This window comes from Salmo trutta, chromosome 30, assembly GCF_901001165.1.
Source record: "Salmo trutta chromosome 30, fSalTru1.1, whole genome shotgun sequence".
In the NCBI taxonomy this organism is placed as follows: Eukaryota; Metazoa; Chordata; class Actinopteri; order Salmoniformes; family Salmonidae; genus Salmo; species Salmo trutta.
In genome coordinates, this window is record NC_042986.1 from 10249344 (window position 1) to 10264159 (window position 14816).

At 44.5% G+C, this 14816-nt stretch overlaps 1 protein-coding gene across 1 annotated transcript; it reads right to left on the reverse strand.

The window, feature by feature from the left end:
- Positions 1 to 13179: 13179 nt before the first annotated feature.
- Positions 13180 to 14126, reverse strand: LOC115167912 (junctophilin-2-like). Its single transcript, XM_029722650.1, has one exon. It carries the CDS (start codon positions 13564 to 13566, stop codon positions 13180 to 13182), a length of 387 nt encoding a protein of 128 aa, XP_029578510.1. The 5' UTR covers positions 13567 to 14126.
- Between the last annotated feature and the right edge of the window lie 690 nt (positions 14127 to 14816).

Here is a 14816-nt window from a genome sequence, read left to right on the forward strand (position 1 = left end):
TAACTGTTTGCTTTAGCCTTCCTGGAATGCAAGTTAGGCGAGTTTTTTTTGTAGTTTTGTGACTATTCTATTGTTTTCGTTGCGCCAGGCAAGATCAATCAAGCCCAGCTACAGTATTTGCAATTATTTCAAATACTATTTGAACCCAGGTCTGGTTCCTTGTCCGCTAGCTACCAGCGAGAAAGTGCTAAAAACCTGTTTTGGAGCCTTGTCACTGCATGGGGATTAGCTAACAAACTGTTCCAACAGACACACAAAGTTGTGAAGAGATCTTAGAAAACAAGCCTGCAATCATTCAAGTAAGCAAGCCTTGGTTGTTTTACTTCCATCCCGCTTCATTGACGAGTTGTTTTACAGCAGTGCTACTTCCAGTGTAAACTATGATGTGATGTTACTGGTCTACCTTCTCAGGCAGAGTGTAGACTATTTAGACTGGGCAGGAAAGTTGCTGGAAGACGTGATAGCAACAGCAATCAACTGTTGCCTGCATTCCCCTGTGATTGTGATTCAGCAACAGTGTGTGCCTGCCCTTATTTAGGTAGCCAGTCAGTCTAGGCCTCCATTTCGTACTGACTACTGATACTAGGCCTCTCTCTCTCTATCTCTCTCTCTCTCTCTCTCTCTGTGCACCATTTACACCCAGACAGCCCTGGACCGCCGTGGCCTCGGCTGCCTTCAGATACTCTGAAGAGACTCAGCCTCACACCAGACCCAAAACACACCCACCTCAAAATACTGACTGAATGTCAGGGCAGGGAGATAGGGGGAGAGAGCGAGCATTAGCTAACCTAACCTAAAGGCGGCTGGGTGTCTCAATGGACAGGTTGTATTTATAATACACTGACTTAATCACAATGGCTTGTTGGCCCTGGCACCATGGCTGATGGCTCGGCAGTGCGCAGAGAGTCACTGCTGTCAGGGACATGGTCCACGTCTGGCTAAAGGATACCATCCTGGCTAGATGCCCTGCCCTGTCCTCCACCCCTCCACAACAACAGAACAGCTTCAATGGAAAATCAAACTCCTCTGTGTAGTATGTATGAATGATTAGTTAGTTCCCGTTCGTTTCCATTTCACCAATCCAAGTGACAAGCTCAGCCACTTCACTATTTTCAATGTAGGAATAATAGTGAAATAGTAGGGACTAGAACAATGATTTTGTATCGGTTTTGCTTTACTGGAGGTCACCGGTTAGAGGTTCCGGGGTATGGGACAATGTGCGGAATGTATGGGACAAATCAGGTTTGGCCTCTTTCGTTGATGAAAAACCTCCAGAGTCCAGGCAGGTTAAGACCCCCGTGGTGTCCTTCATCCACTAACCGTCTGTTTCCACAGTGAGTCCTCAAAAGGCTGCTGGCTGTTTCACATGTCTATGTATGGAGTCTTCATGGCTAGGCCTGTCTGAAGCAGAGGATGCAGCAAAACCATAAAACAATACAACAAATGTTTGGCCCATAACTCTTGCAATACTGCTGGTATCAGTGGTCAAATATTTAGATTTCCATCTGCCTCGGAGCCAGGACAAGATCTGTAATTCATCAGCCAGAGCCTCGGGATGCGTCCCAAATGGCACCCTATCCCCTATATGGTGCACTACCCGACGGGCCCTGCACTATAAAGGCTATAGGGTGCCATTTGGGGCGCAAGCTTACTGTTGTAAACACTGGGCTTATTTCAGGTGCTGTTGTGGCTTCCAGTAGACATAGACACTGCTGCCTTCTATGGTGAGGCACGGAGGAAACCTGTGTCATCTTGACCGTCGGTGACTGTTTCTCTGTGTCGGTAGCCTGAGCTTGTGAGCAAGAGTGCAAATAAGGTCTAGGCCTACAGTACACAAAGAACAAAATCTAATTCTGATACGCTCGGTCAGATATCAAAGCTTGATTGTAAAGAAATGCCTCAGGGATTTCCCTCGCTATCAGCCAACACCCTCTCTCAAAAGTGTATCAATCTAAACTGAAGTGCACTGCAGCTAGGTTCCCTTACGGTCAAGTATGCTAGCTCCTCTCAGATGTATTCGTGGTGGCTCATAGTGGAAGGCGATAGAATTAAGCAATAACGCACGAGGGGGTGGGGTATATGGCCAATATACCACGTTTCAGCACTGTTCATATGCATAACCATTAGCCGTGGTATATTGGCCATATGACACAAACCCCCCGAGGTGCCTTATTGCTATTATAAACTGTTTACCAACGTAATTAAAACAGTAAAATGTTTTTTGTTGTTGTTGTCATACCCATGGAATACAACAGTTTTCAGCCAATCAGCATTCAGGACTCAAACCACCCAGTTTTTAATAGAAACTAACACCCTCCTCTCTCCTTCTCTCACCCCCCTCATAAACACCCTCCTCTCTCCTTCTCTCACCCCCCTCATTAACACCCTCCTCTCTCCTTCTCTCACCCCTTCATTAACACCCTCCTCTCTCCTTCTCTCACCCCCCTCATTAACACCCTCCTCTCTCCTTCTCTCACCCCTTCATTAACACCCTCCTCTCTCCTTCTCTCACCCCCCTCATTAACACCCTCCTCTCTCCTTCTCTCACCCCTTCATTAACACCCTCCTCTCTCCTTCTCTCACCCCTTCATTAACACCCTCCTCTCTCCTTCTCTCACCCCCCTCATTAACACCCTCCTCTCTCCTTCTCTCACCCCTTCATTAACACCCTCCTCTCTCCTTCTCTCACCCCTTCATTAACACCCTCCTCTCTCCTTCTCTCACCCCCCTCATTAACACCCTCCTCTCTCCTTCTCTCACCCTCCTCATTAACACCCCTCTCTCCTTCTCTCACCCCCCTCATTAACACCCTCCTCTCTCCTTCTCTCACCCCCCTCATTAACACCCTCCTCTCTCCTTCCTCTCATTAACACCCTCCTCTCTCCTTCTCTCACCCCCCTCATTAACACCCTCCTCTCTCCTTCCCCTCATTAACACCCTCCTCTCTCCTCCTCTTCTCCTCCCCTCTCATCCTTTCCTCCTCTCCTCTCCCCCCTACTTTTACTGTCCATTTTACAACTGGAATTGAATAATTAGCTTTTCACAATACCCAGTCACACATGACGCAAACAGCAAAGGTGAGAGGGTTGTCAGGGAATCCAACAGACAACTTTTTAGAGAAAGGCCCACGTCACCATTACGCCAAGGAACTGCACAGTAAATTGAAACCATGGCATTGCCTCTTCCCCTTTTGAACTTAACAGTCATTTCTGATTGACATAGCTGACTTTGCTCTTCACCTGGATCCCCATACACTGCAGGAGGAGAATGGCTTTCATTTTCATTGTTTGAGGCACCATGCTGTCAACGGACAGTGGTGTCAATAAACAGTCTTTTTCTACTGTACCAGGGTTGTCCTCTAAGCACATGAGAGTAGCAAGGAAAAATGGATGCAAGAATTCAAGCATGATCTCCGATCTAAGGCTAATTCAAACATGGCAGAGGCAGAACGACACTGCGTGTTCAGCTACCAACTGTCTATGAAGCCTGGTAACTCCACATTGTTTTCCTCTGTGTCCTCTATGGTTCCTATTGTGACCACAGCCAGAGAAGTAATGAGAGCAACACCTGCAACTGCTGATTCTGACTCAAGAGTTTCTTTATTTGTCAAGATCACCCTCTTCTGATCATTCAGTGCCAAATAGTAGCTCTCTTGTCCATGCACTGCTACGCAGAAATAAGCATCAGTGACTAAAACATTTCACATTGACATTGAAGCAGAGCCTTGAGTCTATCCCAGTCATGTGTATATATATATATATGTGTATATATATATATATATATATATATATATATATATATATATATATATATATATACACACACTGCTCAACAAAAATAAAGGGAACACTTAAACAACACATCCTAGATCTGAATGAAAGAAATAATCTTATTAAATACTTTTTTCTTTACATAGTTGAATGTGCTGACAACAAAATCACACAAAAATAATCAATGGAAATCCAATTTATCAACCCATGGAGGTCTGGATTTGGAGTCACACTCAAAATTAAAGTGGAAAACCACACTACAGGCTGATCCAACTTTGATGTAATGTCCTTAAAACAAGTCAAAATGAGGCTCAGTAGTGTGTGTGGCCTCCACGTGCCTGTATGACCTCCCTACAACGCCTGGGCATGCTCCTGATGAGGTGGTGGATGGTCTCCTGAGGGATCTCCTCCCAGACCTGGACTAAAGCATCTGCCAACTCCTGGACAGTCTGTGGTGCAACGTGGCGTTGGTGGATGGAGCGAGACATGATGTCCCAGATGTGCCCAATTGGATTCAGGTCTGGGGAACGGGCGGGCCAGTCCATAGCATCAATGCCTTCCTCTTGCAGGAACTGCTGACACACTCCAGCCACATGAGGTCTAGCATTGTCTTGCATTAAGAGGAACCCAGGGCCAACCGCACCAGCATATGGTCTCACAAGGGGTCTGAGGATCTCATCTCAACTAATGGCAGTCAGGCTACCTCTGGCGAGCACATGGAGGGCTGTGCGGCCCCCCAAAGAAATGCCACCCCACACCATGACTGACTCACCGCCAAACCGGTCATGCTGGAGGATGTTGCAGGCAGCAGAACGTTCTCCACGGCGTCTCCAGACTCTGTCACGTCTGTCACGTGCTCAGTGTGAACCTGCTTTCATCTGTGAAGAGCACAGGGCGCCAGTGGCGAATTTGCCAATCTTGGTGTTCTCTGGCAAATGCCAAACGTCCTGCACGGTGTTGGGCTGTAAGCACAACCCCCACATGTGGACGTCGGGCCCTCATACCACCCTCATGGAGTCTGTTTCTGACCGTTTGAGCAGACACATGCACATTTGTGGCCTGCTGGAGGTCATTTTGCAGGGCTCTGGCAGTGCTTCTCCTGCTCCTCCTTGCACAAAGGCGGAGGTAGCGGTCCTGCCCTCCTACGGCCTCCTCCACGTCTCCTGATGTACTGGCCTGTCTCCTGGTAGCGCCTCCATGCTCTGGACACTACGCTGACAGACACAGCAAACCTTCTTGCCACAGCTCGCATTGATGTGCCATCCTGGATGAGCTGCACTACCTGAGCCACTTGTGTGGGTTGTAGACTCCGTCTCATGCTACCACTAGAGTGAAAGAACCGCCAGCATTCAAAAGTGACCAAAACATAAGCCAGGAAGCATAGGAACTGAGAAGTGGTCTGTGGTCCCCACCTGCAGAACCACTCCTTTATTGGGGGTGTCTTGCTAATTGCCTATCATTTCCACCTGTTATCTATTCCATTTGCACAACAGCATGTGAAATTTATTGACAATCAGTGTTGCTTCCTAAGTGGACAGTTTGATTTCACAGAAGTGTGATTGACTTGGAGTTACATTGTGTTGTTTAAGTGTTCCCTTTATTTTTTTGAGCAGTATATATATATATATACCGTACCAGTCAAACGTTTGGACACCACCTACTCATTCAAGGGTTTTTCTTAATTTTGACTATTTTCTACATTGTAGAATAATAGTGATGACATCAAAACTATGAAATAGCACATATGGAATCATCAGTAACCAAAATAGTGTTAAACAAATCAAAATACGCTTTACAAACACACACAAACACGCGCACACACACACACACACACACACACACACACACACACACACACACACACACACACACACACACACACACACACACACATATATATATATATATATATATATATATATATATATATATATATATATATATATATATAGCTGTCTGTCAGCTATATTTGCAGTGTCTTGGACATCTGTCTTAGTCCTCCTTAGTTTGATCAAAATCCCTATGTGGATCATGTGAATTGTGCAAGGACATAAATTGATGTACTTTTTATGGCATACTCAAATATAAAACACATTTGCCTGTTTGTTGGCCACATACTGTATATTGGTGCTGAGAGGACAGAGGAACCAGGGTATCCTAACTTTCCCTGTTCATTATCTCAAGTCCAATGCCTCCTAACCATCATTAACAGCAACCTCAAGTTGTACATAGTACACTTTGCTTAATGACAGTTTTAGGCTACTGTATCAAGATGTAGCACTGCCTAACGTAAAGGAATGCAACCTCTCTAAGCAGAACCCTCGACAATGACGTTTAAATGATGTTTACTGTTACTGTTGAGCGACAACAGGAACAGATCAGCAGCAGCTCCCAGAGTGGTTTGTAGCCAACAGCCTAATGGTTTGGAGTGGAGTAAAGCTAGCTGAGCACAATACAAACAGATGTGTAGAGCGGGTGTCTAACCAGGTGCATAGCAACACCGGCCCACATGTTGTCTTCATTGCATGATGTTTCTATATGTCATATTGATGCTAAATGTTGATCCTGCTTTCACTATATGTGCATTTGGGAAAATATAAATAATTATGTCTCTATATTCAAAATGCGTAATATGCACTGAGTATGTAAAACACTAAGAACTCTTTCCATGACATAGACAGACCAGGTGAATCCAGGTGAAAGCTATGATCCCTTATTGATGTCACTTGTTAAATCCACTTCAATCCGTTTAGATGAAGAGGAGGTGGCAGGTTAAAGAAGAATGTGTATGCCTTGAGACAATTGAGACATGGATTGTGTATGTGTGCCATTCAGAGGGTGGATGGGCAAGTCAAAATATTGAAATGCCTTTGAACGGAGTATGGTAGTAGGTGACAAGTTCACCGGTTTGTGTCAAGAACTGCAACGCTGCTGGGTTTTTCACGCGTGTCCCATGTAGCTCAGTTGGTAGAGCATGGCGCTTGCAACGCAGGGTTGTGGGTTTGATTACCACGGGGGACAAGTATGAAAATGTATGCAATCACTACTGTAACTTGCTCTGGATAAGATGCCCCAATTAACTGAGGCTGTTCTGAGGGCCTAAGGGAAGGTCTTCCTAATGTTTAATACACTCATAGTATGTTTATTGTCTATACCTGGAAGCAGCAATCTCTGCTTTCTGTTTGGCGATGGCAGAGGCACGCTGAGCTCCCTCCACACTGCGCTCCACCTTCTGCCTGATCTTGGTGCCCTTCAGTTGGATCACCCTCTTCTTCATGGCCTTCACCAGCATATTGTTCATATACTTTCCCTCCTCCTTGCCCCCCTCCGCAAAGGTAGTGCATCCGTAGCCGTGTCGCTGGTTGTCCAACCACTCACCCTCATACTTCAGACCACTGGACCGTTCGCTTATTCCATAGCCCGAGCGCTTGTCGTTCTTCCACTCCCCCATGTAGACCTCTGTGGTGGTGGCATCGATGTCGGCCTCCACGGGGGGGAAATCATCCGGCCCGGCCAGGCTCTCGTCTCCCAGACTGATGGTGGAGTTGGCATCGCTGGCCACATCGCTGGCAGCAGAACTTAACGCAGATTCGCTCCTCGATCCCAGGAAGCTTAACTTGCTCCTCACGCTGGATAAGGACGTATGGGAGTCTGACTTCTTCAGTTTCCCCAGGAGAGACCCCCTTCGGAACAGGCCCTTCTTCTTGGGTTTAACGGCATCCGGGTCCACCTGGAGGGTCAGGGCGAAGCCGCCCCGGGAGGGCCCCAGCTTGGTGGGCGTGGTGACCCGGGTCTCCTGGCCGGCGACGTTGGTGGTGGTGATGGCGGGGACATCCTGCTGGAGCAAGGTGCCGTTGCTGTGCTCGCTGCGGAGGGAGGTGAGGGAGGTGCGGAGAGGGGAGCGAACCACCGCCGCCATACCGTAGGGCACGCTCTGACGGACTCCATACCCGTGTCGCATACCGCCAGTAAACTGGCCCTGAAATGTGCCTGAAAAGACACAGAGGGCATTCATAGATATGTTAACATCTACAGAAATAGACAAGATATAGTCTCAACCGTCTTCACTAGCCTCACACGTCACACACAATTTCATTGAAGATGTGTGGGTTGGCTATTTATCATTATCATCACCCTTATGCCATTGCAAGGTAAATCAACAGTGTGAGATGAATGGTTTTGTTTTGAAAGTAGAATAAATTGCATTATTGCAATGTTGAGGTAACTTAGACTATGTGGAATCAATGCAGGTCAGGAACCATAACATGATAGAGAACACTGACACATTATTTTCTACTTTGTCCTACACTATGAAGTACATCAATACAGTAACATATGATTTGATAGGTGGGCATGTAGTTTGCGTGAAAGACTACAGTGCAAGCTATTAATGTTATCCAAACTAATCATGGGTCTGTCATGCAAAATCTGTGTCTGGATGCCATTGGCTGTAGCTATAGCTGGACCGTGAGGCCAAGAGGACACAGCAGCCTGCTGGGCTATTATTACTTCCTGACACATGGTGTCAGAATCTCCCAATCAACCAATCAAATGGGCCCAAGTCTGATGAGTCAGCTACTGAAGGGACCAGGGGCTTTAAACAGACAGCACCGCCACCAATATTATTGGTGTGGTCTCTCAGCAGGTTCAAGTGTACAGTTACAGTATGAGAAGATAAAGCCCAGTCCTAGATCTCTACTGCATGTGCTTTTGCCAACTCCTCTGCCTAAGCTACTGTTCATTCATTCAACATTGTAGAGCAACCAGTGTTGTTTCTCCTGTTAATGTTCCTCCAATCTCTCACCAGTTCTTTAGGGCATCTCAGAGTAGGAGTGCTGATCTACGATCCGTTTTATCAAGATTATATAGACAGGGGCGACCGATCAGCACCAGGCCCATGAGTCCTTGTGTGTGTGACAACAATGAAACTAAAACAGCTAAGACAGCTTAGTTTAGCATCCCACATCATAGGACACACTTTGTATTGACACACACCACTAATGTGCCTTCCACTGCCACTATACTTTGGCAAGAGGTCCTTAGCAATGGGCAAGATCCCAATGGACCATCTGCAGCAACACTTGGGTTCCTCTCCTTGGTTCACTGGTGCAAGCTTTAGTCACTCATTCTCTCGTAAAACACTGAAATGGGACATTAGGATTGTACTGGAAAGCCTACTGTACTAGAGATAATCACTCATATCCCTGATGCTACATCTTCAGCTGCACTTGAATATATCGGCGCTACAGAGAATAAATACCAATCCTATGCAATTGCCTCTATCCGTCTTCAAATGTTAAATGTCAAGTAAGATAAATGTCAAGTGAGGCAAATGGATGTGCAGCAATGGTTCAATATTATTAGGGGCGGAGATACTGATAATCTATTATTGAGAAGAGAATTGTATTGGATTCACTGTTTGCGTACCATGTCTCTTAGAGGTCTGAATCAAGGTTTGATATCAGACCATTTCTTACCTGAATATGTTACTTTACTTTGATTTGTCTTGCCTTCCAGGTTACCCACTTGGTCAATTTGTAAATACAGTGAAGGAAAAAAGTATTTGATCCCTTGCTGATTTTGTAAGTTTGCCCACTGACAAAGAAAGGATCAGTCTATAATTTTAATGGTAGGTTTATTTGAACAGTGAGAGACAGAATAACAACAAAAAAATCTAGAAAAATGCATGTCAAAAATGTTAGAAATTGATTTGCATTTTAATGAGGGAAATAAGTATTTGACCCCGATCTCAATCAGAAAGATTTCTGGCTCCCAGGTGTCTTTTATACAAGTAACGAGCTGAGATTAGGAGCACACTCTTAAAGGGAGTGCTCCTAATCTCAGTTTGTTACCTGTATAAAAGACACCTGTCCACAGAAGCAATCAATCAATCAGATTCCAAACTCTCCACCATGGCCAAGACCAAAGAGCTCTCCAAGGATGTCAGGGACAAGATTGTAGACCTACACAAGACTGGAATGGGCTACAAGACCATCGCCAAGAAGCTTGGTGAGAAGGTGACAACAGTTGGTGTGATTATTCGCAAATGGAAGAAACACAAAAGAACTGTCAATCTCCCTCGGCCTGGGGCTCCATGCAAGATCTCACCTCGTGGAGTTGCAATGATCATGAGAACGGTGAGGAATCAGCCCAGAACTACACGGGAGGATCTTGTCAATGATCTCAAGGCAGCTGGGACCATAGTCACCAAGAAAACAATTGGTAACACACTACGCCGTGAAGGACTGAAATCCTGCAGCGCCCGCAAGGTCCCCTTGCTCAAGAAAGCACATATACATGCCCGTCTGAAGTTTGCCAATGAACATCTGTATGATTCAGAGGACAACTGGGTGAAAGTGTTGTGGTCAGATGAGACCAAAATGGAGCTCTTTGGCATCAACTCAATTCGCCGTGTTTGGAGGAGGAGGAATGCTGCCTATGACCCTAAGAACACCATCTCCACCGTCAAACATGGAGGTGGAAACATTATGCTTTGGGGGTGTTTTTCTTCTAAGGGGACAGGACAACTTCACCGCATCAAAGGGACGATGGACGGGGCCATGTATCATCAAATCTTGGGTGAGAACCTCCTTCCCTCAGCCAGGGCATTAAAAATGGGTCGTGGATGGGTATTCCAACATGACAATGACCCAAAACACACGGCCAAGGCAACAAAGGAGTGGCTCAAGAAGAAGCACATTAAGGTCCTGGAGTGGCCTAGCCAGTCTTCAGACCAGAATCCCATAGAAAATCTGTGGAGGGAGCTGAAGGTTCGAGTTGCCAAACGTCAGTCTCGAAACCTTAATGACTTGGAGAAGATCTGCAAAGAGGAGTGGGACAAAATCCCTCATGAGATGTGTGCAAACCTGGTGGCCAACTACAAGAAACGTCTGACCGCTGTGATTGCCAACAAGGGTTTTGCCACCAAGTACTAAGTCATGTTTTGCAGAGGGGTCAAATATTTATTTCCCTCATTAAAATGCAAATCATGTGTTTTTCTGGATTTTTGTTGTTGTTATTCTGTCTCTCACTGTTCAAATAAACCTACCATTAAAATGATAGACTGATCATTTCTTTGTCAGTGGGCAAACGTACAAAATCAGCAGGGAATCAAATACTTTTTTCCCTCACTGTATATATTCTGTTCTGGAACCATAACATGCACCCATCTCATGGTTATTTCATTATTAGAGATATATAAATGTTTTTTGCACCCACCATGCTTCATGTCCGCAATGGTCATGTGAGGTGGAAATGTGTATATTTTGGGACGTGAACACTCAGTGTGTTTGACCTGACGAAGATCCGTTTTGGATGGAAACGTTGTCAATACAGCGGTGAATTGGGAGCTTTAACAGGGCCTTCTTGTTCTATACAATATTATTACACATTATTGCATTGCTATAACATATGATAAATTCCAGATTCCCTTACATACACTACCGGTCAAAAGTTTTAGAATTGTAGAATAATAGTGAAGACATCAAAACTATGAAATAACACATATGGAATCATATAGTAAGCTAATTATTTTTAAACAAATATTCTTCAAATAGCCACCCTTTGCCTTGATGACAGCTTTGCACACTCTTGGCATTCTCTCAACCAGCTTCACCTGGAATGCTTTTCCAACAGTCTTTTTGGCTGCTTTTCCTTCACTCTGAGGTACGACTCATCCCAAACCATCTCAATTTGGTTGAGGTCAGTGGATTGTAGAGGCCAGGTCATCTGATGCAGCACTCTATCACTCTCCTTCTTGGTCAAATAGCCCTTACACAACCTGGAGGTGTGTTGGGTCATTGTCCTGTTGAAAAACAAATGATAGTCCCACTAAGTCCAAACCAGATGGGATGACGTATCGCTGCAGAATGCTGTGGTAGCCATGCTGGTTAAGTATGCCTGGAATTCTAAGTAAATCATAGACAGTGTCACCAGGAAAGCACCCCCACACCATAACACCTCCTCGTCCATGCTTCACGATGGGAAATACACATGCTGTCACGTCCTGACCAGTAAAGGGGTTATTTGTTATTGTAAGTTTGGTCATGACGTGGCAGGGGGTATTTGTTTTATGTGTTTCGTTTATTTTTGGTTAATGTTCTATGTTAGTCTATTTCTATGTCTGTGTCTAGTTATTCTATTTCTATGTTTAGTTTATTGGGTTGACCTTCAATTGGAGGCAGCTGTTCCTCGTTGCCTCTAATTGAAGGTCCTATTTAGTAGGGGTGTTTTTTCATGGGTTTTTGTGGGTAGTTGTTCCATGTGTAGCTGTATGTCTCACAGGACTGTTTTCTCGTCGTTGTTTTGTTTAAGTGTTTGTTTTGGTTTTTCATCTTAATAAAGAAGATGAGTATTCACATTCCCACTGCGCCTTGGTCCCATCTTTACGACGAGCGTGACACATGCGGAGATCATCTGTTCACCCACACCGCGTCTCACAAAGACACAACGGTTGGAACTAAAAATCTAAAATTTGGACTCCAGACCAAAGGACAAATTTCCACCGGTCTAATGTCCATTGCTCTTGTTTCTTGGCCCAAGAAAGTCTCTTCTTCTTATTGGTGTCCTTTAGTAGTGGTTTCTTTGCAACAATTTGACCATGAAGGCCTGATTCACAGTCTCCTCTGAACAGTTGATGTTGCGATGTGTCTGTTACTTGAACTCTTTGAAGCATTTATTTTTGCTGCAATTTCTGAGGCTGGTAACTCTAATGAACTTGTTCTCTGCAGCAGCGGTAACTCTGGTTCTTCCATTCCTGTGGCGGTCCTCATGAGAGCCAGTTTCATCATAGCGCTTGATGGTTTTTGCGACTGCACAGTTCTTGAAATGTTCTGTATTGACTGACTTTCATGTCTTAAAGTCTCGATGGACTGTCCATTCTCCTTGTTTATTTGAGCTGTTCTTGCCATAATATGGACTTTTGCTCATTTACCAAATAGGGATATCTTCTGTATACTCCCTCTACCTTGTCACAACACAACTGATTGACTCAAACGCATTAACAAGGAAAGAAATTCCACAAATTAACTTTTAAGGCACACCTGTTAATTGAAATGCATTCCAGGTGACTACCCCATGAAGCTGGTTGAGAGAATACCAAGAGAATACCAAAGCTGTCATCAAGGCAAAGAGTGGCTATTTGAAATATAAAATATATTCAGATTTGTTTAACACTTTTTTTTGTTACTACATGATTCCATGTGTTATTTCATAGTTTTGATGTCTTCACTATCATTCTACAATGTAGAAAATAGTACAAATAAAGAAAAACCCTTGAAGGAGTAGGTGTTCTAAAACGTTTGACCGTAGTGTATACTTGATTTAATTAAATACCATGATATGGCTGGTACATGATTAAGTGTCAAGCCCACCTCCAGACACTGGACAACATAATACAACAAAAAAACAATCACATACCTCCATCAGCATATGTCTCTGTGCCATATCCATCTTGTAATCCGTTATTCCATGTTCCTTCATATTTTGCCCCACTACCCACACTCAGACGCAAGCCATATCTCCCCTTAAAGCCATGAGTCCATTCTCCCTTGTAAACCCACTGTCCTTTAGTCTCAACTCCTAGACCGTGGCGCTTCCCTTGCGACCAGATGCCTTCATAGGTATTTCCGCTTGGCCAGGTGTACACTCCAACTACTTCAAACCCGTAATTCCAGGAGCCGGAGAACTCGCCCTGTCCTTTAGGTCCGGTGCAGATCCCATGCCCATGGGCTTTGCCACCCTCCCAACCACCACAATAAGCTCCGCCATCATCAAATTCAAAACGACCTCCACTCATACCTTCCCTTATATGACTGCAGACAAAAATGTACTTTCAAAGGTAAAGTCAAATCAATGTATTGGTCAAGATAAAATCTCTTCCTTCAGACTGCATCCACCTTCTCCTGTCATTAAAAACAGTTTAGGATATCCTTGGTACTGCGCTTATAATTTATTTGTATTTTTCACGTAGCCTTCGCACTAGACCCTGCAAATTTTAATTTAGGCGCGCATTTTCCTACTCCCTCATGGATGACTTCTGTTGATCCCCGGTCGATTTTAGAGTCATGAACTTAATGCAGCCTCTGTGCTGACTGAGTAAGATTTGTTACGGTTGTTTTCCCCCGAGAGATAACACTTATATGCCCTTACTTAGTTGAACTGTCTTTGGAGGTATTATCTTCCTGGTTGAGCCAGGGATCTTGCATGGCTTTCCAAGGTGGCCATAGAAAAGCCCCTTTCCCCTGTCCCTGCTTCCCCTCACTCTGCCGCCGCTATCTCACAACACTTGGTGCTGTTGTAAATGTTTAAGCAGACCTAACAAGGCGACCAAATCCACACACACTGTTCCAAAAATACAACCCAATCCTTACTCTGCTGCAAGGAGTCATCCCAGATGACTCGCCACTTCAGAGTTGGGCATGCGTAAGGTATATCCACAGTCACACACTGAAGACAGAGCGTTTAAACAGGCCTTGTCTTCTATTTTATGTCGATCAAGTACGCACCATCAACCAACAACATGTGGTTAAAACAAACATTTCAAATCCAAATAAAAGGATGGCTTTAAATCTTAGTCATGGAAAAATAGTACCACTGCTTGAATACTGTCAGTATTTCCTTCATGGGATCCAATAGGCTATGGATGCGAAAGTAAACTATCATATATGCCTATATAGTCCTGATACACTACATTGACTCTAAACTCGTATTGCTTCAATTCATATGATGCAACTCAAAACTTGAACTGCTGCCATTTAAAGCCGCCGAATTTATCTTAGAACATTTCATATTCAGCACGACCCTTCATCTTTATTTGTGCACTTAGCTGAACGCCACCTTGAGGCTTGCTTGGGATGCCTTTTGGCATTATGGCCCAGTGACTAGGATCCTGATTGCTCAGCCCTAGCATGTAAAAGTCGCACCATCTACTGGCACAGATCAATCATTGCAATATTTGTGGATAAAAAAAACACAACAAAAACACCTAAATTGCTCTATAAACATGGAGTAATTCATTTTTTTTATGAGTAAAATGAGAAGGGTTAA